This window comes from Vespula vulgaris, chromosome 15 (assembly GCF_905475345.1).
Source record: "Vespula vulgaris chromosome 15, iyVesVulg1.1, whole genome shotgun sequence".
In the NCBI taxonomy this organism is placed as follows: Eukaryota; Metazoa; Arthropoda; class Insecta; order Hymenoptera; family Vespidae; genus Vespula; species Vespula vulgaris.
Genome location: NC_066600.1, coordinates 1,285,112 through 1,311,732, shown reverse-complemented (window position 1 = coordinate 1,311,732; position 26,621 = coordinate 1,285,112). Strand labels below are relative to the sequence as shown.

Below are 26,621 nucleotides of genomic sequence, written 5' to 3'. Positions count from 1 at the left end.
GAAATAACATTATATAATATTTATACAGATATTTTAAAAGAAATTTTATAATAAATATTGATAGAAGCTTAGAAAAAGTTAAATAAAAGTTTTTTTTTTTTTTTATAGATTCAGATTTATACCACTGCTGTGTAAAGGTGTTTCAATCTCTTTTTTCTCCCTCTTTTCCTCTTTCTATCAGTCTCTTTCTCTCTCCCCCTCTCTCTCTCTCTCTCTCTATTTCTATCTCTATCTATCTATCTCTCTCTTACTACTGAGGTTTAATTGGAAAATTATTTCTGACAGGCTACAATTTCGAAGGCTATTACATAAATTTCCTCGCCTCCACCGAGTTGTCCGGGAAAACGTAAATAAGTCTCCAAAGCTTTCCAATTTCTCCGTCTTAAAACTTTCGAGACTCATTAACAACCAAAGGAATATTTTCAAAGAGTCTTATAATCCTTGCAATTTGTGTGAATGAAATCAATCTTTAATATTGCCGTGCAATTTACATACACACACTAGAAATCTTACAAAAAAAAAAAAAACCAAACACCTACAAAGATGCAGAAAAAAGTTTCTCCTTTAAAATCGTATTCGAGGATCAAGTCTTTATAACTTTTAATTTTAGAGATGTTCCGATGTAAATGAAGATGCCTATTAACAATGTAGAAAAAAATTATATCGTAATAAAAAAACAAATTTGCTTATTTTAATTATTTATTATTTTATATAGTTTTATTAATCAATCACAAGTTAAATGAATATTTGGAAACAAGATGATATCTTTCTATAAAAATCGTTTATAATAAATTATCAATTTATTTTTAACAATATGTTGAAAAAAAAATGTAAAAAAAAAAATTCTCTGCTTTGAAACGATATTCGATTCAAGTCTCTACGAGTTTTCATTCTAAAGATATTCCCATGTTAATGAAAGACATGGCTATTAACAATGTAGCAAAAAAAAGATTGTTAATTTAATAAAAAATTGATTTGTTTATTTTAATAATTTATTAATTTATAAAATTTTATAGATCAGACGCAATTTGAATACCTTTCTGCTATAAAATAAGATGAAATCGTTTCGTACGAACTTTGTTTATAAAAATTGTTTATAACAAATTGTTAATTAATTATTAACAATACGTAAAAAATAGAGGAAATTCTGCCCTTTAAAATGATAGTCCATTCAAGTCTCTACGACTTTTACTTCCGAAAATATTCAATATAAAAGAAGACGTTTACCTTAAATCACCGAACTGCATAATTTCATTCAAATTTACTCATTGACACAGTGACCTATATAAATTCCGAGAAATTACGCTAAACAGCTGACGCGCTACTACTATTACTACGATCAGGTGTTCTCGTACAAATTATGAATGAAAACCTTTCGAAGACGATATCTTCGGAACGGAAAGTCGTAGAGACTTGAAACAAAGACCGTTTTCAAACGCAATTTATTCTTTATTTATTTAAGTATTTCAATTATATCGATATAATAAAATCGATTTTATTAATAATTTTTATAATTCTCGCATTTTCTTATTCTTTCTTTTTTCTTTTTCTTCTCGTAATAAGATTGTAACTATAATGAAATCTTAAAAATTTTTATTATAATCGGGTAAAAATTTTGTTTTGTTTATTTAAAAAAAAAAGGTATAGAAGATCTACTAATCGTCTCGACTGTACAAAATTGAAAGATCGAAAACTTAAGAAATGTTTGCTTTTTGTAATAAGAATTCTGAGCTTACTCTTTGTTTATTTTGCGCTTACTCCATACTTATCTTGACCTTATCTTGCACCATAATTATACGTAAGCATAGAATAATGATGTAAGATAAGCAATGCAGTGTAAGCTAAAAAAATCATAACTCTCTTACTACTACGACTACTTCTACTACTACTACTACTACTACTACTACTTACTTACTTACTTACTACTACTCTAACTACATTTTATTCATATCTACATTACGTAAGAATATTTAAATTAAAATATCTCCTAAGTCCTACACTAATAATAATAATAATAATTTGTAATTATTATAATTATATCGAATTGTGTGTATGACTATTTTAGCTTCAACTAAGCGAACAACAACAACAACAACAACAACAACAACAATCACCAACGCAAGAGAGTAGAATAAATCCAGCAAGTAGCGAAGGTGGAATAGTTTATGCGGAATTGGATCTAACTCAACAACAGCAAGGTGGAACTCCGCGACGTTTGAACGAGGACAAAACCGAATATGCAGAGATCTTATATACAAAACCAGAAACAGCTAATGAGGAAACACCGGATAAATAATCTCTCGTACAAATTACGATCGTTAAAATTTCAACTCGTTATACACATAAAAAGAAATGACAAATTTTCTCTTCGTATTAGTGTTGCTTAATCTGATCACGCGACGTTTCGTGTACTTATCAACAAATTAACTTTAAGAGAGTAGCAGTTCGTCGTTATCGCATATTTAGATAGTATACAAGGGTCGAAACATTTTTTTATTTTTTTATTTTTATTAATTATTATTATTATCATTATTATTATTATTATTATTATTATTATTATTATTATTATTATTATTATTATTATTATTATTATTATTATTATATATCCTTTTCTTTTTCGTTTGATTAAATTTTCTCGATCATTTTTTTTCTCTTCTTTTTCTTCTTTTCAATTAGTCTCTAGTCATACTTATTAATGTCTCGAGTATGCGATCATGAAAGATCATGAATAAGAAGTAAAAAAGTAAAGAAAAAAAATATTGAAATTATTCTAAGACCATAATAGTATGTATATACTATCTAAGTATTATTCTATGTATTGTATTCGAGCACATATGTACTTAACAGAGCACGAGATGCTTTTTCTTTTTTCTTCTTTGTTTTTTATTTTAATGCTCTTCTTAGTTTATTATTGTTGTTCGATCAAGAAAAAGAAAAAAGTGAAGAAAAAAAAGGAAAGGAGGATTTGACTAATCGTCTATTTTTTAAACAAGAAATCATACTACTCTTTTGTATGACGACGATTCTTTTTTATATCGTATTCGAGCATATATGTACTTAATTAAGCAGAAAATGTTTTCCCTTTTTTCTTTGTTTTTTATTGTATTAATCTTTTTAGTTTATTATCGTTGTTCGATCAAAAGAAGAAAAAAAGGAAGGAGAGAACGATTGGACTAAATCATGGTTCAATTTCGAAACAAAAAATCTCTTTTTTTCAGTGAAATCATAATTACATTAGTTATAGGTACGTAGTATTTTTTTGTAATAATAATTTGTACAAATCTGTTAAAATCTGTCCATGTCCGAACGTAATAATTTGTACTTACGTTAAAAAAAAAGAAGAAAATAATCGGTATATTTTATTTATCGTCTAAATCATAATAATCGTAATATCTTATAACATTCATTCTCAATCTCGATAAAAACTAAATTTATCTGATACTGATTTTTTATAAATTCAAAAAAGAAAAAAAAAAGAGAGAGAGAGAGAGAAACACACGTGTATAAATTAAAGCATTCATAATAATTAAGTTCATCAAGTTCGTCCAATGAATTCCAATTAACGTTAAACTTTGAATAAATATTGCTCGTTTTGTATTTTTGCCTTTAATAAATAAATATAAAAATCTTCAAAAACAAAACAAAACAAAAAAAAAAGAAAAAGAAAAAGAAAAAGAAAAATATTTTTTTAAAAAATCATAAAAAATAAGAGATTACATATAAGATCCATACAATCGCTTGATTTTTATCGTATAATTTTTATAGTAACATTATATATAATTTGAATTGGAGTAGATTCAACAAGCAAGTACGATTGAAATCGTATGATCTTTTTATGTATTTCTTTTTCTTCGTTACGTCTCTTTTGTTTCTCCCATTGGTTTTCATTCATCGTCTGTCGTAACCTCGTCCGTTGTAGCCTCTGTAATTTCTTCGTCGTCAGTAGGCTCGATTTCTTCAGGAGACTCAGTCTCCTCTACAGGCTCGGTCTCTTCTCCAGGCTCGATTTCATCTACAGGCTCGGTTTCATCTACAGGCTCGATTTCTGACTCCTCATCTTCTGGATGAATCGCTTCTTCCGCATAAGTTGGACCAACTTCTAAATCTTCGTCCTTTTTATCATCAACGATACGTTGCGGTAGACGATGTTGATAAGTTTTATAAATTTCATCAGTCATGTCGACTGTCAATTTGTCAAATTCAAGAGAAGTTTGATCCCTGATAAATCTACGAGATTTAGAACATTCTAATGGTCTGCTAATCATAAGAGTATCGGCACTAGTAGTAGATATATCCAAATGACTCATAAAATCTATTTCAGTAGGATAATCGTCGCAGAAGTTGAGTATATCTTTGATCGAACTTTTCGGATAATGACGTGCTTCGAAGGTGTCAACCATACTGTCTTCACATTTTTCAGGAATATGTTCAAAGATCGTAGGATCGAATATTGGATAGGGTTTGGATATGTGTGCGTTTTGACCTAGGTTAAGATGCCACATAGTGCTAACGAGCATGCTATTCAAATTCTCTTTCTTCAATCGAGGAGCCAAGGACGGTAATTGGGGATTTTCCAATTCGTTGCCCTTTACTATACCCAGATTTACATTTTTATTATAACATAAATAAGAATCGGCATCCGCAACAGTTTGCCCTCCAGGAATAGATACGTCATGTCCTTCGACTTTTCCAGGAGTAGTATGTATAGGCTCGAGAAGTACCTTCCTTTTCAACGAATATCCTTTGCTATTGCTCGACTTAAAGTTCTCTTGTTCGAAGGTAAATATCACAGGTGTAATACGAAATTCTAATCTCTGATTAGTATTCAACATCTTCGTCACCGCATAGACGAAAGAGTTAAAATTTTTACAACGTAAAACATAAATAGCACCGCGATCTTTACCAAAGAGCGGCGGACCGATCCAACAAGGATCGGCCACGTAATATCCGTCCTTAGATAGCAAAGCGCCTAACATGATTTTGTTGCACTCGATTAGAACGTTTGGTGCATCGTTGAATGCACTTTTCAAAGCGTCAGCCAAGGTCAATCTATTGCGACCACCATAAAGTATACCGCATATAGATCTCTGATAATTGATCGTCCAAACGTGTGGGAATATTTTGAAACACGGTTGTAAATTGTATTTGTTCAAATACTTCGAACATCTTTTCATCGAACTTTTCAAACTTTCGGTGTAGTAAGAGTCACCGCATATAACTGCTGAATCCAAAACGGCAGAATTCCATCTCGATGGGTGACTCAGATATTGCATAGCCAATACAGCGACACTAATAGCCGCTTGATTTTTACCAGCGCGATTACCAAATCTAGAATCATAACAACCGATCGTACCCCAAATCGAATAGATCAAATCGCTCACTTCGATGACATAATTGTTCCAATAGGATCTCATAGGTTTCCGCTCTTCTTCCTCTTCCTTGTCATAACGTTTCCTCTTGTGTCTCTTTTTCAAAGCTTTCTTATCGATTTTAACTATTTTCGGAGCATGATCGAAAGTCCAATGATAATCCAAATAAATCCATATTGGATCTTCCTGGAAGCTGATGAAAGGTGACGCGTTCACCGATTCAACGTGAAGTCGATGTATAAAAAAGCCCGTGGTCTCTTCTATTTGATTGAAGCACATGTTCTTTACCATTTGACAGATACTAGGAAAGATACATAAACAGGCCTTCCCATTGGTCGACACTTTTCTTCCTTTATCGTTACATTGATAAGGATCTAAATAGTAATAGGAGTTCGTTGATCTCGAGTACCAAAATCCATAGCAACAATTAGTGAATTGTATAATACCGCTACTATGCATCATAAAGTGTCTCTTCAAATATTTCTTAACCTACAAAATAATACGTGGATACATTTAATCTAACCATCATCGAATCCAATTAAAATCTCATAACTGGTTTGGCTTACTTGAAGGTAGAAATCGTTTCGATCGATGTGTGGATCGACAGTGAGCGTTACCAAACAGGATGCACAATCTCGAAAATCGAAAATTCTATTCATCAACGTTACGTTCCTCAATATGTGTTCACTATGAAATTTTGGTTCGTCAAAGGCCTTGTAAAGGTTTTCAGCTACCTCGATCATTTTATCGATCATTCCTGGAAGAGGACTTTGAACGATGTCCCTTTTAACGATGACTGCCAAAATTGCTACGAAGTAGCAACGTTTCACTCTTGGCTCCTTCACCGTTTCACGATCGTTAAGCGCGACGGTCCCGTTAATGAAAATTGGTTTGGACTCGGGAACAGTAGGTTTGAATATAACTTCCAAATCGTACGGTTCTGCCTCCATTTTGTGTACCTCGGCCAAGGACGTCGTAGGTACAACAAATTCGTGTAATCCTTGGACATCGGAACAATCGGGATCTAACTTTCGTGCGTAGGAAATTGTAATGACTCTCATGACAAATTGGATCTCCTCGGGTTGATCGATCTCCTTTACGACAATCCTCAAAAATTCATCGATGCACGCTGACGTAATTATCCGTAATATCTTAGTACTCTTTATGATCCACCAAGCGAAATAGTTCTCGTTGACCTTGGTTACGCCTATGTGACTACCTTCGCAGACGATAATAGCACCGGTATAAATGGGACTCTCGAATACGTATCTCAAGGACATCGCCAAGTTCCATCCCTCGACAGCATAAAGTATACCGTAATGCAAGGGTACAAAAACGGCCCGAAATATATAATTGGCGATCTCAAATTCGGGCAAGAGTCCATCGAACATGTCGACGACGGTCGAATCTTCCGTGGCTAATATACTATCGAACGTATAATCGCAACTAGCATCGAACAGGCCTTTTATGGTTCGTACAGACCAGAGCACAGGATCATGGATCAATGACCAAGCTATTATGCAAAGATCGATAGGAGTGGTCACGGACACGTGTTCCCTAAATTTTCTGTCGTATGGTTTCTTTCTTATCATTGACTTTATCAATTTGTAAGGATCAGTATTCTCTTTCCCGTGTCGAATATGTTTCTTAAACGGTGCCAACACCGGTCTCGTTATTTCATTTTCTAATACTATTACGTCTATCATCGAAGCCTCGTAATATCGAATTGGAGAAAATCCTGGTATGGTCATGTCGTGAACAACGTCCAATTTACGTTCCTCTGTTACCCACTCCGTCAATTCGATCAGTGACGTTTCCGATTCACTCTTTTTTATATCATCAAAATCAGCCGAGTCCTCGATCGGCACCTCCTCCTCTATCTTCTCGATGCAATATTTCGTTTTCTTTTTCTTTTTCTTTTTCTTCCGACATTTCGTTTCCATATGAGCGATAAACAATGTGTACAATCTATAAGGTTTCTGAATAGACTTTCCTAAATTTTCTTTCATCCTTTTCAACATCGACGACAAGTCACAAAATTTCATCAAACAACTATATCCCTTCTCATCCGGTTTACCTTCCTCGTCGCAGCCATAAGGATTGAAGAAATAATATCGATCATTAGCTTTCCAAAAGCCATAAGAAATATTCGTTGTCACCAATATACCGGTTTCATTATTATCCAGAAAACTTTCCATTACATTTTCAAATTTATCCGATTCACAACTCTCTGGATCGGCATATTGGAATTGTTTCATGATCACGGTATACTTCGTATCGAGGATCTCGAAATTATTAAACCATCTTAGAAGTTTGTAACGTAGTTTGCCTACGCATTGGTAGATCTTATCGGCTGCATAAACAAATTCATCTAAATTGTTCTGACGAAATTTATTCACGTCCATGCGAATTTTTGCCAACAAGCATAAGATAGCAGCGTAGTAACAGGACTTGAAGTGAGACGGTTCGATCGCGACACTATCTTTAAGGCACATGTTCGATCGAAGTATAGCAATATTATCCTCGATCACCTTTAAAGTATGATTCAAAAAATAAATTATTACGTGCGTGCACGAGTGCGTTTACTTATTAAAAGAAAAAAAAAAAAAGAAAGAAAGAAAATAGAAATGTTTCGTCACCTTAAATCCGTCCTCTTTCTTTTCAAAAGGTGACTTCGATTTAGAACTTTTCGTTTTCGCACTTGTTTTTATCTCTATTATGTCATCGGTAGGTTCCTGCGTTTTCGACGCCGATTTATCTTTCTAAATACGTAGTAAGAAGAAAAGGATTATCATTCGACTATAAAGATCTTTTTATAAAAATTACTTCGCTATAAAAATGTTCCCGAAAAGAAAAAGAAGAAGAAAGAGAAACAAAGAGGTCAATCAAGCATATCTAATATAAAAATCTACTAATTAATAATTAATTCCAATAATCGTAATAGCCGACCTGTTCAAAGGGTTTGTAATTTGGGAAGAGCATTTCAAAGAGTACATTTTCGGTATCACATAGAATTTTCTCCGTAACGGGCTCTCCTTTTTCACTTTTCGTCAACAGACACTTACGTTTTTTCTTTTCGAGACAACTGATCGGTCTTTTAACATAAATTGGCGTTTTAATAATAGGACCAAGTGGCAATAATTCCGGCATAATACGTATCCCCACTGGTACCTCAGGAATATCTTTAGAAACGTAGCCGTCGCCTTGATCTTTCGATATCAAAGTAGTATCCTTATCTAGATCGAAATCTTGAATGTATCTATCATTGATCGCTCTGAGCGGCATCAAACAAATCGGTAAATCGCGCGAATAAAAATATTTCTTGTCGTTGAGTTTGATTATTTTCGTTGGCTTATCGTCCGTGGTAGGTAATACTTGTGCTTTGGTTTGCAAATAAACCGGCATTATACCAACTTTCTTCTTAATTTCCAATCTAGAATCGATCGAGAATCTGGAGACCAAAGAGTGAATAGATCTTCTCGCACGTTTTGCTTCTAAAAGAGTGCCAAGCGTTGTTTTCGGTGGCATCACGTACGGCGGTGGATGCTTATATTTTAATTTTTCTAATATCCTTTCGGGATGTACGATCTTTTGAGTAAATTCATCCTCAGTTTGTATTTTGACGTTGCCAGTTAACAGAGCCAAGTTCAAACGATAAGGCGCGTCAGGTTGATCCTTTTCCTCTATTATCAAAAATGGAGAGACTATAGGTTTCTTTTCTGCTTCTTCCAAAGTTCTCAAATGTGCCTCGACTAAAGTTTCTGTGTCTTCCTCCGCTTCTACTTCTTCTTCTTCTTCTCCTACTTCCTCTTCTTCTTCTCCGCCCTCTTCCTCCGCTCTCGTTTCTTCTTCTACCGTAACAACATCCTTCTCCACCTGCATTTCCAATTTCTCTTTCTCTAATTGAATGAGATCGTCATCGGTGACCGGTAAGAAACTAGTCTTAAACGTTTTCACCATGCTATCATCAGGGATCTCAACGCGTTCCGTGACTGTATATTTATCAGGTTGAATCGAATCCAATGAGACGAAATGAATAATGAAATCGTTCTCGTTATATTCCAATACACCGTAAATAACATCGGTTAGTTCTTTAATGGTGTCAACGACCGCGAAAGAAGCGGGATAATTAAGTAGTCTCCAACCTTCCTCGTCGCTGCCATAAGGATTAAATAAAAAATACTTGTTATTTTCCTTCCATATACCGTACGTCAGTTTCTTATTTTCCAATACTAGTTCGCTGTAATTATCGAAATAACATTCCAACGCCTCGGCCAAGTTGACAAGAGGATGAGCTTCCCCGGTGATAAGATTCATTTTGGAATTGAAAACGACGTCGTTTTCGGCGAATTTCAATCTAATGGGTAACATGGATAGATCCAAATGGCTTGGCGCCGGTAACCTTCTTAAAATCCTTGCACTTTCCTCCTCTTCCTCTTCCGCTTCTTCCTCCTCCTCAGCTTCCTCTCCCTCTTCCTCCTCTGCCCTTTCTGTCCTGCGCCCTTCTCTTTCTTCCCTCAACATGGGTTTACCTTCCTTTATCCAATCGATGATATCCTCGAAAGTTTTATTACCGATATCTATGATCTGATCGAGATCTATGTTTCTCCATTCCGATGTATCCTTCAATTTTCTATATGCCAATGCTACCAAAGCGATGATCAAACCTTGCTTGCCTCTGTAGCGAGCTTGGAAATCAGGATGCAGACAATTCTTCGTACCTTGAACTATCAAACGATGCGGATTGATCACGTTGTAACCCGTAATTTGTTTTATTTCAGCATCTGTAATCGGTTCTGCTTCCTCCTCCTCCTCCTCCTCCTCTTCTTCTTCCTCTTCCTCTTCTTCTTCTCGTTCCTCTTCTTCCTCTTCCTCTTCCTCCTCCTCTTCTTCTCCCCTTACATCGGTAGGTGCCCTTACTGGAGCTGCTACAAAAGTTCTTGGCTCGTCTTCCTTAAACATGTATTGATTTGCATCTTTCATCAGATCCGGACACTGTGTGTCGACATCGCGATATTTATCCAATTCATATCGTATTTTAGGTGTCATGTCTAATTTTTTTTCAACGATCTGTGGAAGTATCGTTAGGTCTAGCGAGGGTCTACGATTCGTATCTCTTGCTCTGTATATAATTTTTTCGAATGGACCCTCGTGTACTGTACCGGTCTTCACGTAAAGTACCGTGATGCCATGAATCAAAAAAGGATCTCTGTCTTTGCTAACGGTGTTCTCTAAAATGGTTTCGACCATTTGATTGATCGAACTGTTCATGGTAACGCATGCGGCATCTCTTGCACCGTACAACTGACTTCGTTCCTCGCTATAATTTATTCTAAATCCTTCATCGTCGCAAGCAAATGGGTCCATGAAGTAATACGTGTCATCTTGCTTCCAGATTGCGTAATAAAACTTTTTTATGTCCAGTATACCTGCCTTTTGCGTTTCAAAGAATTCACGTATCCCACTGTCCATAGCAAGTTTACCCTTTTTCTTCCCATAACCGGGAATTATGTTTGGGCGTAACTTGATTTTGGCCGAGTAAACACCTAAGATCAGATCGCCCATTACGTCGTCCAAACGCAGCTCGAATTCTTCGTCGGCTAAATTCTTCTCCAATACTCTGGCGAGATCTATCAGATAGATGTTAGACTGATTGAATATCAAATCGATCAGAGCGGTAGTCCACTTGTTCGTATTGACCAAACAAGAATAAACCAGAGCGGCAAGTGCTATTATAAGATGACCACGACCGCGAAGTATCTCCGGTATTGCAGGATGCATCAAATGATACGATCCTTGAATAACGGCACGAAATTTTTCTTGAATTTTATAACCACTTGGTCGTCTTTGAGGTTTCCCAAGAGTTCTCTCAGGATCTTCCGATTCATCGGCTAAAGAATATGGTGTCACTCCGCTTATAAATATCGGATAAATTACGAATGGTTCGTTGTTGACGTTACTCTTTTCGAGTATTATAAAATAAACTCCTATCAAGTCCTTGAGTAAAAATAATTTAGCCGAACCGTCTTCGCCATCTTTAGCTGGCTCGCAAGTATCTGTCCTAGCTTGGCCATCGAAGATACTGAAATATCTTGGCTCTTTCCAAATTGCCAAGTTCAATACGGGCGAGACCAATATCCCCGAATTGTACCTTTTAAAGAAAAGCTCCAACGCTTTGACCAAGTGCAATTCGGTTGGGTCTTGCGAACGAAATTTCCCCGCGTAAGATGGATCCTTGATTGTTACGTTAACGTTTAATTTGTTTTGAACGAATACGAGCCTCTTTAAATCCAATATCGATAAACGCCTGCGATCATCCGTTTTTATATCCTTGTAAGATTTGCAATAAAACGTATCACCGTCTTCGATTATCTGATCTATCACAGACTCGTTCCAACATCTTGACTTGTATACCGCTGTTGTCGCGAAAGCAGTTATCGCTATAGCACCACCCTGTCATTAATGCAAACACGTCAGCCAAAAATATTATTTCGAACGTTAACGAAATGTACGTACGATAATTTTTGGATAATAATTCGTGGTTAATATCCTAATACCTGATGACCTCGAGAAAGTGGCGAAAATTTTAACATGTTCATATGAGTTAATCCAGAACGTAGCCCATATTTGACACAACTTGGTAATTCCGCTTTTAACGCGGTAAGTGAATAAGTATCGTGATGTATATCGAGAAGATCGTATAACTGTTCATATTCATTTCGGAGGTTCTCGTCTAATTCATCGGTACTCGGTGCATTATTCTCTGCAGCAATAACATCCTCTGTTATCCTACCAACTGCATTTATCGTTTCAGCTGAGACTATTTTCTCGCATTTTTCAAGTTGTTTCAATTTCTCTCGTAATTGTAGTTTCTTCATTTTTTCTAATTCCGCATGTGTTTTTTCTCCCCTGGGATCACCCTCCTCCATTTTTATCTTCTTTCTATTCTGTTATATTTTTAAGATTTTTTTTTTTTTTATTATAACATAACCTTCGTTACAGTTTCATACGATTAGATCGAATTCATCAGAGTTTTTATCAGGTTTCTTACTTACTTGCTTCGGTTAAGTTTTGCTCGAAATTTTATACGTTTGTCGAATGATCCTTAATACAAATTTATCGTATAATTCGATTTGATTATGTTATTACATTTTTGAGTACTTAAAATTTGGACATTTGACATTACGAAGATTATTATATCATAGAGAATTCTGACGTTTGCAAGGTAACGATGCATGTTGATCGATAGATCGATCTCTTCATTTATTTGCAAACATCATTCATCGTTTCGATAAGTAAGACTTCTTAAATTTAAAATCTTTTAATCCTGGCTCTAACAATCGAAATTCAAAAATGATATTTTACAAAATTTTAACATAAATAATTTCAATTATCCAAAAATGGACTCGTACGTATTAACCAAAAAACATTTATTAACCAATTCGAAGTGATAACAAAATTAGAAACAAAAATGTGTTAAAATGGAATAAACAATAATTACGAAGGTAATTAATTAAACAATTTATTTCGTTATATCTTAATTAATAATTAATTCAAAAATAACGATTAATTGTTATATCAATCAAAAAAGATTTCACATATATCTGATATGATATATGAGCTATATATATTTTTCTAGTTTTACTACTTTCCAGAAATCATTGTTAAATTAATAATCCGAAAAAGAAATCATGTTAAGCAAGAGGACTTGTACAAAATACAAAGAATGGAAGAAGAAACAAAAACTTTCAAAGTATCCGAAAAAGAAGATTAAAACAGTGACAACAGATTGTATCGAGGAAGAAAAGAAAACAAAGACTATTATCAAAATTCAATATCATAAATGTAAAAAAAACGGGGAAGCAAAAAAAAAGAAACGAAAAGCGTTATTTAAACCAAAGCTTGTTTCTTCAGTCGATTTGTTATTTAAAAGAATTAAACCCTCATTAGAAGTTAGAAATCAATTTTTGGATCCGCGACATTTACTTTGCTTTGTCGAAACATTGCCAAAAATTGATTTAATCGCCTTGAAAGAAATTGCGCAGCAAGAAAGTAAGATACGTATTAATTATTCACACTTTGATTAGATATTAATTTTGTGATTAATTCATACAAAGAAATTTAATGATTTTATCTCTTAATAATATTATCGATTAATACATGAAATCAAAACACCATTATAATAACGATCAAACGTCGAAAGCAAAAGCTTAATCAATCATTAGTGCTGTCATTGATCATTAATTTTCATATATGTATGTATATATATATATATATATATATATATATATATATATATCTTAATGATATATACCGAGTGTCTCGTTTAAAGCGATATGAATAGATACATATCTTATCGATTCCTATAAAAAAATATTTCAAATAAAATCTGCTGGATTTTAAGGGATGTAAATCTAACATTTATTACAATTACTTCGTAAAGTCTCGAAAAAAAAAATACATTTCTTTATTTCAACGATGCTGTTGAACTAATTGTTAAAAAAATTTCTATATTGCAGGAATGAAAATGAAACGAAAGAAAAAACGAAAGAAGAAAATTTCTAAAAAGAAAAAAGCTGGCGATCGTGAAGGAGAAACAAAGTTGGAAGGGAAAGCTGATGAAGAGAACGATGAAACCAAGGAGGAAAGAGCAAACGGAGAAATTACGGAAAACGATCAGAAAAAAGCGAAAAAAAAGAAAATCAAGAAGAAAGATAAATTCTGGTGCAAAAAATTTAAGAAGAAAATCGTATATGAATCTGAATCCTCAGATACCGAATGCGAGAGTATTTGTTCATTCGACAGTGAAATTTGTCTGAAAGGTTAAAAAAGACACAAGAGTATTTTTTTTTCTTTACATCTAAGTAACTTCTTTCAGACGTATCTTTTTATCTGATAACATGTTAAATATTCTTTTTGTTTCTTTTTTTTTTTCTTTCTTTCTAATAAGTTGACTCGATATAAATGTTTTTCTTAACGCAGGATAGAGTAAAAGTTCTCACGTCGATAATATTTGTCTTAATGGACGATTGTTTTATTTTATCTACATCATCAACGAAATGTTGTGACATTCCTTTCTCGAAAAATTCTTTTTTTTATCAGTAGAATGAAAAAATTCAAATCTAAATATGTTTGTCGTATATCTAGATGTACGTATATTAGTAATATTGAAAAATGCCAATGACGAATGAAAATGCGAATGAAGCTTGTTTAATTGAGGCTCTCTTCATTAAGATAAATACACAAAACCGGTTAAAAGATTCATTTCCGATCTTATTATATCAGATAATAATTTTTTCTGATTTTCTAGGAAAACCAGTTTTTATACAACGAAATAACATAGTCAATTATCTCTCTGAAAGAATCGTATTATCATATTCCACGTAGCATATGTATCTGTAAAATGTGTGTATATGTATTTTTTTATTAATAACATATATTAATACTCTTTTAGGATTAGCATTAACTGCAGAAGATAAAAAAAAGATTGAAGAAAATCGTCAACGTGTTCAAAGTTCTTCCAATAATTTAGATTAGAATTCGTTTAACGACAAAAAAAAAAGGAAAAAAAAAAAGAAAAATAAATAAAAAAAAGGGAAGATCGAAAATGCAACAATAAAAATATCGATCGAAAAAAAAACTTCAAGATCGAAATTAAAAAGAATTCGTAAGAAAATTATGAATTCACGTTTCTATTATAATATTCATTACCTAACATTTCTTTTTTCATATTCATTATATAATTATTATATAATTTAGAATATACATGTAAGAAGAAAAATATAAGTAGTAATTAATAAACTGCTTCTAAACAAATATGTGTCAAACAAGATGAATTAAGAATCAAAGCAATTAAACGTTAGACAATATAGAAGTTAATAAATATTCAAATATTTAATCATGAGATGTTAAAGAAAGCAAATACATAATTGTATATATACATATAATTGTACATAAAATTATAATACATATATACGATTAGATAAATCAAAATAAACTTTGAATAATGAAATATTAAGATAATTAAGATTCCATCAAAATAAACTTTTTGATAAACTATTGCTCGTTTGAAACTGGCTAATATAATGGAGTTTATATCAGACAAATAGATAAATTAGAAGATAATAGGTCACTAATGTCTCCAATCAGCGTTCCGTCTTCTATCAAATTGATCGTTTTAACAGCGTATTACATTTATCGCGCTACAATATTGAAAAAATTCACTTATAGTTGATCTTCAATTCTGAGATCTGAATATCAGTATCCTAATAGAGTCTGCACGATCAAGTGCAGCTATTCTGCATTAATATTCAAGTGATTTATGAAAAGTGATCCATCTTGATCTTGTGATTTATCTAATCGAAGAATATTTTCATCATGTTTCCTTTCACAAATATATCATTCCGTTAGTACTTATCTCTATCTTAATATAATATAATTTATATTATATTTCAAATTCTCTCTCTCTCTCTCTCTCTCTCTCTCTCTCTCTCTCTCTCTCTCTCTCTCTCGCGACGATGAAATTTTTTAACCTTGTCCGTGCTTCGTTCTCATTAAAGCATATGTAAATTTATAATAATAAAAATCATTAACACATAACATATACGTTACATATATGTGTGAAGTAATTCTAGAATTTATTCTCTTTTTTTTCACCACATAAAAAAATACTATTTATTTACCCTTTTCGTATAATTATATTCTAAGATCTAGCGCAATTATGAGTGTATATATATATATATATATATATATATATATATATATATACACATACATATATATAAAAAAAGAAAGGAAAATAGATACTCTGAATGCTTCGTAATCTTGAATAAGAAAATCGTTGTATTATCAATCTATAATTGGAGCGTATTTAAATGAATGTATCTCGTAATCCGTTTGTTATAAAAAAAAAAAGAAAAAATATTCTTCATTTTTCTTTTCCTTTGTATTTTCTTTTTTTTTCTTAAGACTTCAGAAATTTCGTTTTATGAATTACTTATATCGCAAATATTTTTATGAAGTTCATCGTTAAAATAAAAAAATAAATAAATAAATAAATAATAATAATAATAATAATAATACACATTGAATCAGTATCAAACAAATACTTGACGATCTTTAATCTTCATGTCATATGCAATAAATGAACATTAATCTCATTTGCATTAATCATCGACGATATTGGCGATGGTAAAAAATAAATAAAAAAAAGAAAAAAATGAGAGAGAAAAAGAAAAGAGAAAATAACAATGAATATTATTGTCGTAAAATAATTAACTTGCAGGATTCAGCAAATTTCAATCTCGAATTAAAACGGAGAAGCTAAAACGAAGGTTCATCGAGGAGATGTGTCGTTTTTTAAACAAGATCTACTCGACTTCGCCATGGGAGTTTTCAACAATGATATTACCATTGGCTATTAAATGTAAATATTGCATTTCGTTAATTTATTTCCTACGATAATAAATTGCATGGGGTACTCGTGATCTTTCTTAAACAAAACAAAAAAAAATATAAAAAAGAAAAAAAAAGAAATATTCAAAACAGAATCAATAAATATAAAAACGAACAATAAACAGAGAACGAAAAAAAATTACAAGTTCCATTCCATGTAAAAATTGTCTTGCTGACGAATTGACGAATGATCTTCTAAATTGGTACGTAAAATAATTTTCTTTTTAATATCCTGTGTATATGGACGTTTTTTTCTATATCTTCCCATAGATTTTCTTCACGGTGTAGAACAAGTATTGAAAAACCAAAATATTTCATTATTCGCTTTTTTCATTTTTTTTTTTTTCAATCAGCATAGATTTATATAAATAGAAATAATACAAATTTTTCTATACATAACGATAATCGACAGGTCTAAAACCAATATCACGAATTATTATGAATTAGTTCGAAACTTTTTAAAATATGAGGCTACGTTATATTATATATTTGAATTTTTATATTGTCATAATATGTAGCTATTTTTCATTCTAAATAGACATAATATATTCGTCATGTGTGAATATGTATGAAAACAAAGTAGATAAATCTTTTTTCGGACTAATTTAATACTAATCAATTCTACTTTATCTTCTCTTCTTCATTTTTTCCCCCCCCCCCCCCGAACGTTTTATTATATTTATACATAACCTTTTATTTATATTTTAATTTTTTATATACTGTGAGAATAACAAAGTAATAAAAAGAATACCAAGCACTTTTCATAGAAATACGTGATAAATACTTTTTACAACCCATTAGTCTCAAAATGTTATCGTATTTGGACCGTAAAATATATCACGCTTGATAAAAATGAATAGAACCATTTTTCTCTTTTTAATTTTATAATTCTCTTTACTTTTCTTTTCTCTTTGAAAAAAACTACACTACGTGGTCGAAGTATATACGAACTGTACCGAATCTTCGATTAAATTAAAAAAAGAAAAGGATCACAATCGTTTTTCTTCACTCTATACTCATTTGAAAAATAATGAAGAATATAAAATGATTATATTATTATAAGCGAATAAATATGCGGAAGAGATTCATTAAATGGTGAAGTAAATAAAAGTAATAAAAAATAAATAAAATAGAAACTCCAATATCGCACCATTCAATGCGTATAAATTATAACGTTGTTATTTTATTGCGAACTCATCGTTTACGTTCAGCTAGAGAAATTAATTATAGCTTATAAGTAAATTATTACTCCATATATTACATCACACCAACAATTCCGTTCATATTTAATGTTAATGTATGCATATTTAATGAATGATCTCGGAACAATCTTTAAATTAGGATACAGTTTTTGTCGACCGATAATTGTTAAAGAATTTTCTAAATGACGTACATAACTGCAAGATATTTTTTTCTTCTCTCAAAAAATTTTGTAAAACGATAAAATTCAATAGTATCAATTATCATCAGAACGATCTCAATCGTAATTGAAGTCGAATCGGTGGATTTCAAGAAAATATAAGTGAAGATAAAAACTATAAGACAAGAAAATCGATCGATTATAACGTAGCGTATAAATCATTAAAAAAAAAAAAGAACATGTCATCGATTTTTACGGTTTTAGATCAAACATGTGTCGTGTACGTGTCTAAGAAAGTTTCCACAATGGAAAATTTTTCTTCTCTATGTATAAAAATAATATTAATTACTTTACATTCGCGTATCCAGCAAAATAACATTTCTTTCGATTTCATCAGTTTAATCAAACGTGACTAGAAAAAACTATCTGTATCATGACCTATTTCATTTATGATCAGACTGATAGAGTATTAAATTTTGTTAAATAAAAGTTCGTCGATTTTACGTCATATTTTGTAGGGGAAAAAACAAAGAAAGAAAAAAGAAAATATTTTAAACAGATATTAAATAATATGAATACTTTATATTCGAAAAAAAAAAGTAATAAATAGGTAAACGATACTAATTGATGGCCACAGTTGATAAATATATTTAAAATGTATAATTAGATATTATAAAAGTCAAAATAATTTAAAATTCATTTCTTCCTTCATTATTGTTGCAGACATTAACGTATGTATCCATCAATTGTTAAATTCTTACGATCTTAATAAATGTCTGTTAACCATATAACAAAATAATCGATAATCTTCTTTTACCAAGAACATTATTCAGTGAATCTTTCTTCTCGTATTTTTTGTTAAATTTTTTTTTTCGCCGACACGTAAAACAGGTTACAGAGAACGCAAAAGTGGTTTGTACAAGTCTTGAAATCTTCGCTTGGTTTTCTTTTTAATGATTGACGTCACAGCCGGGCGATCCAATAGTCGCATTTTACTACCGCATTTTACTTCCAAAATTTTTAATGAATTCCGGTACAAGTCATCGCATAGTATGTGTAAAATAAAAAAAGGAACTGGAATAGAGGAAGAGAGACAGAGGGGAAAAAGAGATAAACAGACAGATAGACAGAGAGAAAAAGATGTAAAAATCAAAGGATAATAGAAATGGAAACCACACGTGTCTTATAAATTTCTTAATTTCTTCATAACCGGAAAGATCTCTCGACGATCATGTTTATAAATTCTTTCATTAAAAATTTTGAATATTTCCAGAAATAAAAATTTCGTGTTTTCAAAGATAATTTTTGTTAAGAAACACAGTAGTACTTTGTTTTGTAAAAAAAAATAATAGTATTTTATCTTAAGGAAACAAGCAAAAAAACTTATTACTTATATTTTCAAGGCGTGAAGAATAATCGTAAGATAACATCGTAAAATTATTATTATAATATCAATTATAATATTAATTATAATATTATAATATAATATTACGTAAATACTCATAAGATTACGAGAAGAAAAATGCGATTATTATTCTTCTTAAATCATATTTATATATGAATTTATATAATTAGGTCATTGCCATACGAATTATGAAATAAAATAATTACCTGTTTATTTTATTTAAATTACACTGTCATTGTAATCGACTTATATGCAAATTGAAAGATTTAAAAGTCGACTCTTTGAAAGATTTAAAAAACGAAAAAAGAATCAAAAAGAAAGAAAAAACTAATAATTCGTATCTTGGAACAATCCAGCAGTACCACTTTTTTATTTGATCTTTAGAAAATTTATTCAAATCCATTTCAGTAATTATTATTAAATAATTATATTCCTAAAGATAATGTTATCGCTTTTTTGAAAGAAGAAAACATTGAATTTGAAAAAGATAAAGCACGAAACGATCGTATCGATTATTTACTATTGTTTCTCGATGTACACGAATGAATCAATTCTATCCGATACAAAATGAATGCTTAGTAAAAAAAAAAAAAATAAATCAATAAAAAAGAATATAAAAAATAAAATAAAGCTAATCAGCGGTCCTTTTAATTGCGAAAATATATAATAACGTCGTTTAATTCAAAGTTTAAATGATTAATTAGTATTATTTTCAATACATGTGTATGAATACATTTAAAAGTATAATATATAAAAAATATTTTAGAGAACCAATAATATAGAAAAATTCCAGCAAAGTGACCTTTCTAAAGGGATCATATCTCTCCGATCTCTGTATTATTTTAACGAAATATAATAATGTAAATGAGTTTTTTTTTTGTTTATTCTTTTTCCTTTTTTTTTTCTTTTTTTTTTTTTTTTTAGTAAAGATAGATACTTCCAATGTAAAGAAAACTTCAGATATCTTATCTATACTTCCTATACATATACACGCGGACGTGTATGGACGCATACATATAGTGTCTCTCGTATTTCATAAAGCAAACGATCACAAATAATTATTATCTATTAATCTACAAAAATTATTTATTGCGAAAGAAAAAATGTAATAGACAACGATTCGATATTTAAACATAAACTATCATACCATTATTTCACCGTTTCTCTCGACCGATGGAATAACGATCAACGTTTGTCGATTTACGTCACGTGCATTCCTCCTTCCTCTCAATCCTCCCCGTTTCTCTCCGTTGATCTCCTAACAGACAATTTCGGAATACGTAATTAATATGACGTGGAAACTGTGCTTATAAAAAAAGAAAAAAGAAAAAACGACAGTAAATTTTTCCATATTTCCAAGATTTCGTTAATGCAAAATTTCCAATATGAATCATTATATCGTGTCACAATATAATTTTTACTTCTTTTTTTGTCCTTCTTTCAAAAATAAATTTGTTAATCTGTTAATATTCCTTCACGCATTTCGTTGTTATAACTACTTAGATATCGTCTTGTTATGTAATAAATCAAAGCTATTTAAAATGAAATCAATTATTAAACAAAGTAGTCGCGTGAGTATAAAGAAAAAGATTATGGTTTATGTAGTACAATGTTTTAATAACACTTTCTTGTGCTTACGAAGATTAATGAAGTTCTACTTCCTACTCTAATCGTTAAGTCAAAGTACGAAAGTAGCAAAGAAAAGATTAATTAAAAATTTATGGTAAAACATCATGAGGATACTAATTACGTACTGACCTAGTTGTAATGAACGATAATATCATAGTAAGCCATTTGTCTTTTAATTTGATATTACAATTAGTCTGTCGTTTAAAGTAATCTATAAATTTCATATTCTCCTTAGATATTTCTTCCTCTCAAATTCAAATACGTTACCATTTTCGTTAACGAGCCAAAAATTTCTGAATGATTTAAAAAAATGTATTACATTCTTTTCGAGAGTTTTTAAGCTATAATTTTTTTTTTTTTTTTTTTTAGATAATAAAACTAAAAAAAACATAAGAACTTTTGACCGACCATAAATATATTGAACAGAAAAAGAAAAAAAAGTATGCATATACATTCACACGTTAAAATGTATTTCCAAAGAAATACATACATCGTTCAAACCGGTTATACTTTATTATACGTAATTAATATATCGATTATAAATAATATATCGATAAATCATTATCAATACTCGTCATCGATAATCTTACATAGATATTTTCTTCTTTATAAACGAATTGGACTTTACAATCGACATTTCGTTATATGTCAAATGAAAGAATAAAAATGTCGTCTTGGAAAATTTGTCTAATTGCGTTCTATTACGAACTACGTAAGTAATTGCTGAATCGATAAAAGAAGAAAAAAGCAATAAATAAAATGTTTTTATTGCACGTAGAATGATTTTCCATTATTGTGTCAGATATCATAAAAGACACAAGATTATTTTGCAAATAACGATTTCGATAGTTCCACTGTATTTCTAGTAGCGAAGGTAAACAGGTAGTTTTAATAACCCCAAGAAGAGACAAAATAAGGAAAATTATGTCGAGAAATAGAATTTCGAGGTCAAAGATTTGATATCCAACTGTTTATAAGAAAAAAAAAAAAGAAGAAAAAAAGAAGCCGTCTAACTATAAGAATTATATATCCTAGAAGAAAACTATAATCTCTCTTACGAAATCAGAAGTTTCATGAATCTGAAGAAATTCAAGAATAAATTCTATGAAAATATACCAACTGTAATGATAGTTAAAAAATTTAATTTCTTAAATAAATTGAAATACATTTGTAAAGGAATATTTTGTTTATTCTTGTAAAAAATTATTGAAATATATGAAAATAATCTGTAACGAATAATTATGCAAATACGTGAAATAAAAAGAAAGATATAACGTGATCAAGTTTCATGAATTATAAATTAAAATAAATAGAAACTCTCTCCTGTATCTATACATGCATACAGACACACACAAAACTTTCCTCAAAAATTTTTTTCTCAGTTATATGACCTCGATATTCAACATCACGTACCTATTTACAAGGTCTGCGACTCTATTTAAACTCTACCCCAATTTTTACAAACCGTATTACAAAGCATTTAGTTTATCTCGTTTCTAACAGATCGACCAAACTAAATCTCTTTTTTAATATAATATATATTTTATATTTGAAATTAGATATAGACGTAAATAAATTCTAAATAAAGAATTGTATTATTTATTAATATATGTATCCATATTTCTACGTCTTAAGTTAAATATTAATACGCATGAAAGGAAACTAGAGTAAAAAAAAATTAAATCATATTCTCACTATAGTTAATAACATACGATCTCGCAAAAAAGTAATATCAACAAGAACGAGCCTTGCGGCCTCGTATTGTATATTCTAAAGAATCATGATTTATTATAAGGAGAGAAGAAGAAACATAAAAAAAAAGAGAGAGATAGAGAAAGAAAGAATAAGTCTCCAGATTGTCTCGCTACTTCGATTCGATAGGATAACAGATCATAGAAAAAAAAAATCACAGAAAGAAACAAAGAAAAATACGAGCTACCACAACCTGTATTTGAAAATAAAATGCTTCGATAAAAAAAGATTTATATAAAACCTTTTCTCGAAAAAATTTCCTTTTGTACCAAGATCAATAACAAAAGAAAAAAAGGGAAAGACGGTGCTGTGGAAAAATTCCATTATAGGACCCATTAAGATCATCCTTGTAACTATGATAAAGAACGAATGAAATTTATAAATAGGGAGAAAGTAAAGAGAACAACGAAACACATATTCGTGGGTAAAACCTGTTCGTGAAAAAAAAAATTACGAACCTTGGACAAAAAAAAATAAAGAGAAAAGAAAAGCAAACCCATTCCCGATCCACGTATTAATCTTACAAAACAAGATCGAAACGTTAAAATAGTTTTTTTATTATTATTTATTATCTACAAAAATGTTAAGGGTTTATCTAAGAAGGGAGAAAAAGAGAAAGAGAAAGAGAAAGAGAAAGAGAGAGAGAGAGAGAGAGAGAGAGAGAGAGAGAAAGAAAAATGAAGAGAAAAAGGAATATATAAAAACCTTGGAAATAAAGAAAGAATAAAGTAAAAGAAGAAAAAAGGATAAGGAATTAGTTAAAAAGAGAGGGAAGGTATAAAACTGGAGGGAGAAGACAACGCAAACTGATTGGTCGGAGTTCCACGTGCTTTGAAAGCACAGAGGCTGGGAACGACGGGCAGGTCTAGACTTGGCATGCGAGTGGGGACAACGATATATTTTTCAAAGAGTCACCCGATCCACGTTTCCATCACTTTCGCATGGAATCGCATGGCGTGCGCACCGACCGACAGATTACTATAGAAGTTTTACTCAGAGCAAGAGAAGTGGAATTTAATCGTGATTCGCAGGATCACTCGGACGATCCTGAATAAGGAGAAGATATAGAAATTATCGCCAAGCTGATTAGAATTTAAAAAGGGGAAAGGAAACGAAAATAAAAGGGAAAAAGAAAGATCTTCAAAATTAAATCTCTGCGTAGAATTAGTGACAATTTCGAGAAAAAAAATCAAACGAATATATATGTGTATATATATATATATATATATATACATAATAATGTTATTAATATTCGTCGATTAATCTCTTAAAAGATAATCATTCATTTCTAGTGAATTTAATCGAGAGATCGATTCCAACCATCGATTTTATTAATTCTATTATTGAACATTCTTTGTGTTAATCTTTACGAAAGAAAAGATCATTGTGAAGTGTATACAGCATGAAGGATCTATTAATGATTTGGAATACACTGACGGGAAGGAGATGTTCTACGATAAATAATAATTTCGGCATGGCCGGTATAAACGAACAAGATGAAATAACGATATCGCGGAATACGAGAAACCGGAGAAAGTCTTCGGTCGTAGTGAATCAGTTCTTCAATGCGGCGACCTTACCGGTACAAACTAATGGCACACCGAGGTGGTCACGAAGTGAGTAACATTTTTTTATTGTCTACCAAAAACGAACGTGAATGCATTTAATTAGTATATCCGCAACTTCCAAATTATTTTTTTTTTTTTCGATAATGAAAATTGTTCGGACATTCCCTATAATATATAAAAAAAAAAAGGGAATTATAAAAACTATACATACACTAAATCTCTTTCTCTCTCTCTCTCTCTCCCTCTCTCGATTTTTTCATACATGTACTATCTCGATTTTCATACGCTATCTCCTCGATTGGGTTATATAAACAGAATAAACACAAATTTTCAAGCATTAGAGGTTTGCTTAGGAATACGAGATACGTTAGATCGGTATGCGGAAATCGCTGGAAAAATGCAAAAACGGATAAGTTTCTTAGCGATATTCCCATGATTAAATCTTATTATATTCCATTAAAAATTCCGTCAATGTTAAATCTATAACATTTTTCGAATATCGATCAAAAACTTCGAGTAGATTACGTAGATCTAATTCAAATTAATACGCTTTATTATTTCGTTACGATAGACGAATAAAAAATTATAACAGATGATTAACTTTATGAATAAGAAGAAAAAAAGTAGAAGGAAAAAAGTAGTCCACTTCTGTCGGAAAAATCGCGTGCGCGCGCGATTGCGCTCGTGCACGATTGCACGCGTGAATAACTTTTCTCGTACATGGATAATAGAGCACGAGTGGTAAACAATTCGTAAAAAATTATTCTCGTAAGATCCTCCGATCGATATGCGTTGCGTTCAGCTAAAACTTGATATCTTTGAAGATCGAAGAAAAATAAAAAATAAATAAACGATCATTATCTCCGGCGATGTTCCAATTTTTTTTTATTTCTCTATGTATCTCGGAAGAAAAGAAGGAGATACGACACGCAATGAGCATTACGGATCATTTTTTTAAATAAAAGAAAAAAAAAATATACAAAAAGAAACACATACGACGTAATGAATTTTTTTTCTAAACATCTTATAGCTACGAATTAATTCTCATTTATTATTTATTCTTGTTTTTTTTTTCTCCTTTTTTTCTTTCTTTCTTTTTTTTTTAATTTCGTCAATAATACTATGTCTTCGTCGATCGACCTTATGGTCAATATATCGTATCTCTACTTTAGAAGTAGTGAGATTCGTCTTGAAAAAAATAGGAAAGAATTTTTATAGATATTCTAACGTGATACGTTTTAAACTTCGTATTGATTAAACCGATGACTAGAATGAAGCAATTAATACTCGAATCACGCTCATCATTCAGAAAAGCATTATATCCTTCCGAGAGAAAGAGATACACGACTTGAATCGGAGTCCTTGTAAAACAATATATGTCAGATGTTTTTCTATCTCTTTCTTACTTTAACATTCACATCCTCGAACTTTCGAAAATAAAATTTATCTTAACGTAAAAGATTAAATGAGAGATTAAAGAGTTTGCGTGATAAACGTAGATTTAAAAAGATAAAAAGAAACAAAAATAGGAATTCTCTCTCTTTATTTCGAAATAATATATATATATATGCATATATATATATAGAAAATTTATAGATAGATGATTAGAGACTTTGTTAACATATGACACATATTTCCTTCGTTCGAGACCTTTCACTGTCTTAACTAAGTACTTTCTTATTCGTTTTAACGTATGACCCAACCGAAAAAGAAAGAACAAAATTACTCACGCGTTATTACATATGTCGCAAAATTGTATTTGTGAATTAAAAAAAAAAAAAAAAGATCGTTAGAACCGGCCCAATTAACTAATACCAACGTAAAATAATCTAACATAAGTAAAACTTTTTTTAAAGAATCGAGAAAGTGATCGAATAAACTACTCGAAAGTATTCTACCAGATCGAATTATTACTTACAAGTGTAAGTTACATGTTAAATATGCGTTCTTAAAAATGAAAAAAAAAAAAAAGAAAGAAAAAACAAACACAGGTGTTCTTTACAAAAGCAATTTCTGCAGCAGCACGATGAACTCTCCAGAAAAATATACTTCTCTAATAGACAAGACTTTAAACAAAGACATGA

At 30.9% G+C, this 26,621-nt stretch overlaps 4 protein-coding genes across 16 annotated transcripts in view; 3 read left to right on the top strand and 1 right to left on the bottom strand.

The window, feature by feature from the left end:
• Window positions 1-2,494, top strand: part of LOC127069278 (fasciclin-3) — a 267,122-nt gene extending 264,628 nt beyond the window's left edge. For 2 of the 9 annotated variants that reach the window (XM_051006085.1, XM_051006083.1), the window contains exon 13: window positions 2,066-2,489. In XM_051006085.1, the coding sequence (XP_050862042.1) occupies window positions 2,066-2,296 (231 nt within the window). In that variant the 3' untranslated portion in view covers window positions 2,297-2,489. Of the gene's footprint in view, window positions 1-285; window positions 1,998-2,065 lie in introns of those variants that run through there. The other 7 variants (XM_051006093.1, XM_051006082.1, XM_051006087.1 and 4 more) reach the window with 7 other exon arrangements.
• A 113-nt stretch (window positions 2,495-2,607) lies between these two features.
• Window positions 2,608-26,621, bottom strand: part of LOC127069267 (uncharacterized) — a 33,818-nt gene continuing 9,804 nt past the window's right edge. The window contains exons 3-6 of the mRNA XM_051006054.1: window positions 20,736-20,846; window positions 8,009-8,131; window positions 5,936-7,900; window positions 2,608-5,858 (exon numbers count right to left, since the gene is read on the bottom strand). Of these exons, the coding sequence (XP_050862011.1) occupies window positions 3,885-5,858; window positions 5,936-7,900; window positions 8,009-8,131; window positions 20,736-20,846 (4,173 nt within the window). The 3' untranslated portion in view covers window positions 2,608-3,884. The remainder of the gene's footprint in view (window positions 5,859-5,935; window positions 7,901-8,008; window positions 8,132-20,735; window positions 20,847-26,621) is intronic.
• Window positions 13,029-15,009, top strand: LOC127069297 (uncharacterized). The gene is made up of 3 exons (XM_051006139.1): window positions 13,029-13,421; window positions 13,889-14,191; window positions 14,824-15,009. Exons 1-3 carry the CDS (start codon window positions 13,061-13,063, stop codon window positions 14,904-14,906), a joined length of 747 nt encoding a protein of 248 aa, XP_050862096.1. The 5' UTR covers window positions 13,029-13,060; the 3' UTR covers window positions 14,907-15,009.
• LOC127069281 (scavenger receptor class B member 1-like) overlaps window positions 15,375-26,621 on the top strand; it is a 26,932-nt gene continuing 15,685 nt past the window's right edge. For 4 of the 5 annotated variants that reach the window (XM_051006107.1, XM_051006106.1, XM_051006105.1 and 1 more), the window contains exon 1: window positions 23,660-24,585. In XM_051006107.1, coding sequence (XP_050862064.1) covers window positions 24,372-24,585 — 214 coding nt within the window. In that variant the 5' untranslated portion in view covers window positions 23,660-24,371. Of the gene's footprint in view, window positions 15,775-16,653; window positions 16,795-23,659; window positions 24,586-26,621 lie in introns of those variants that run through there. The other variant, XM_051006108.1, reaches the window with a different exon arrangement.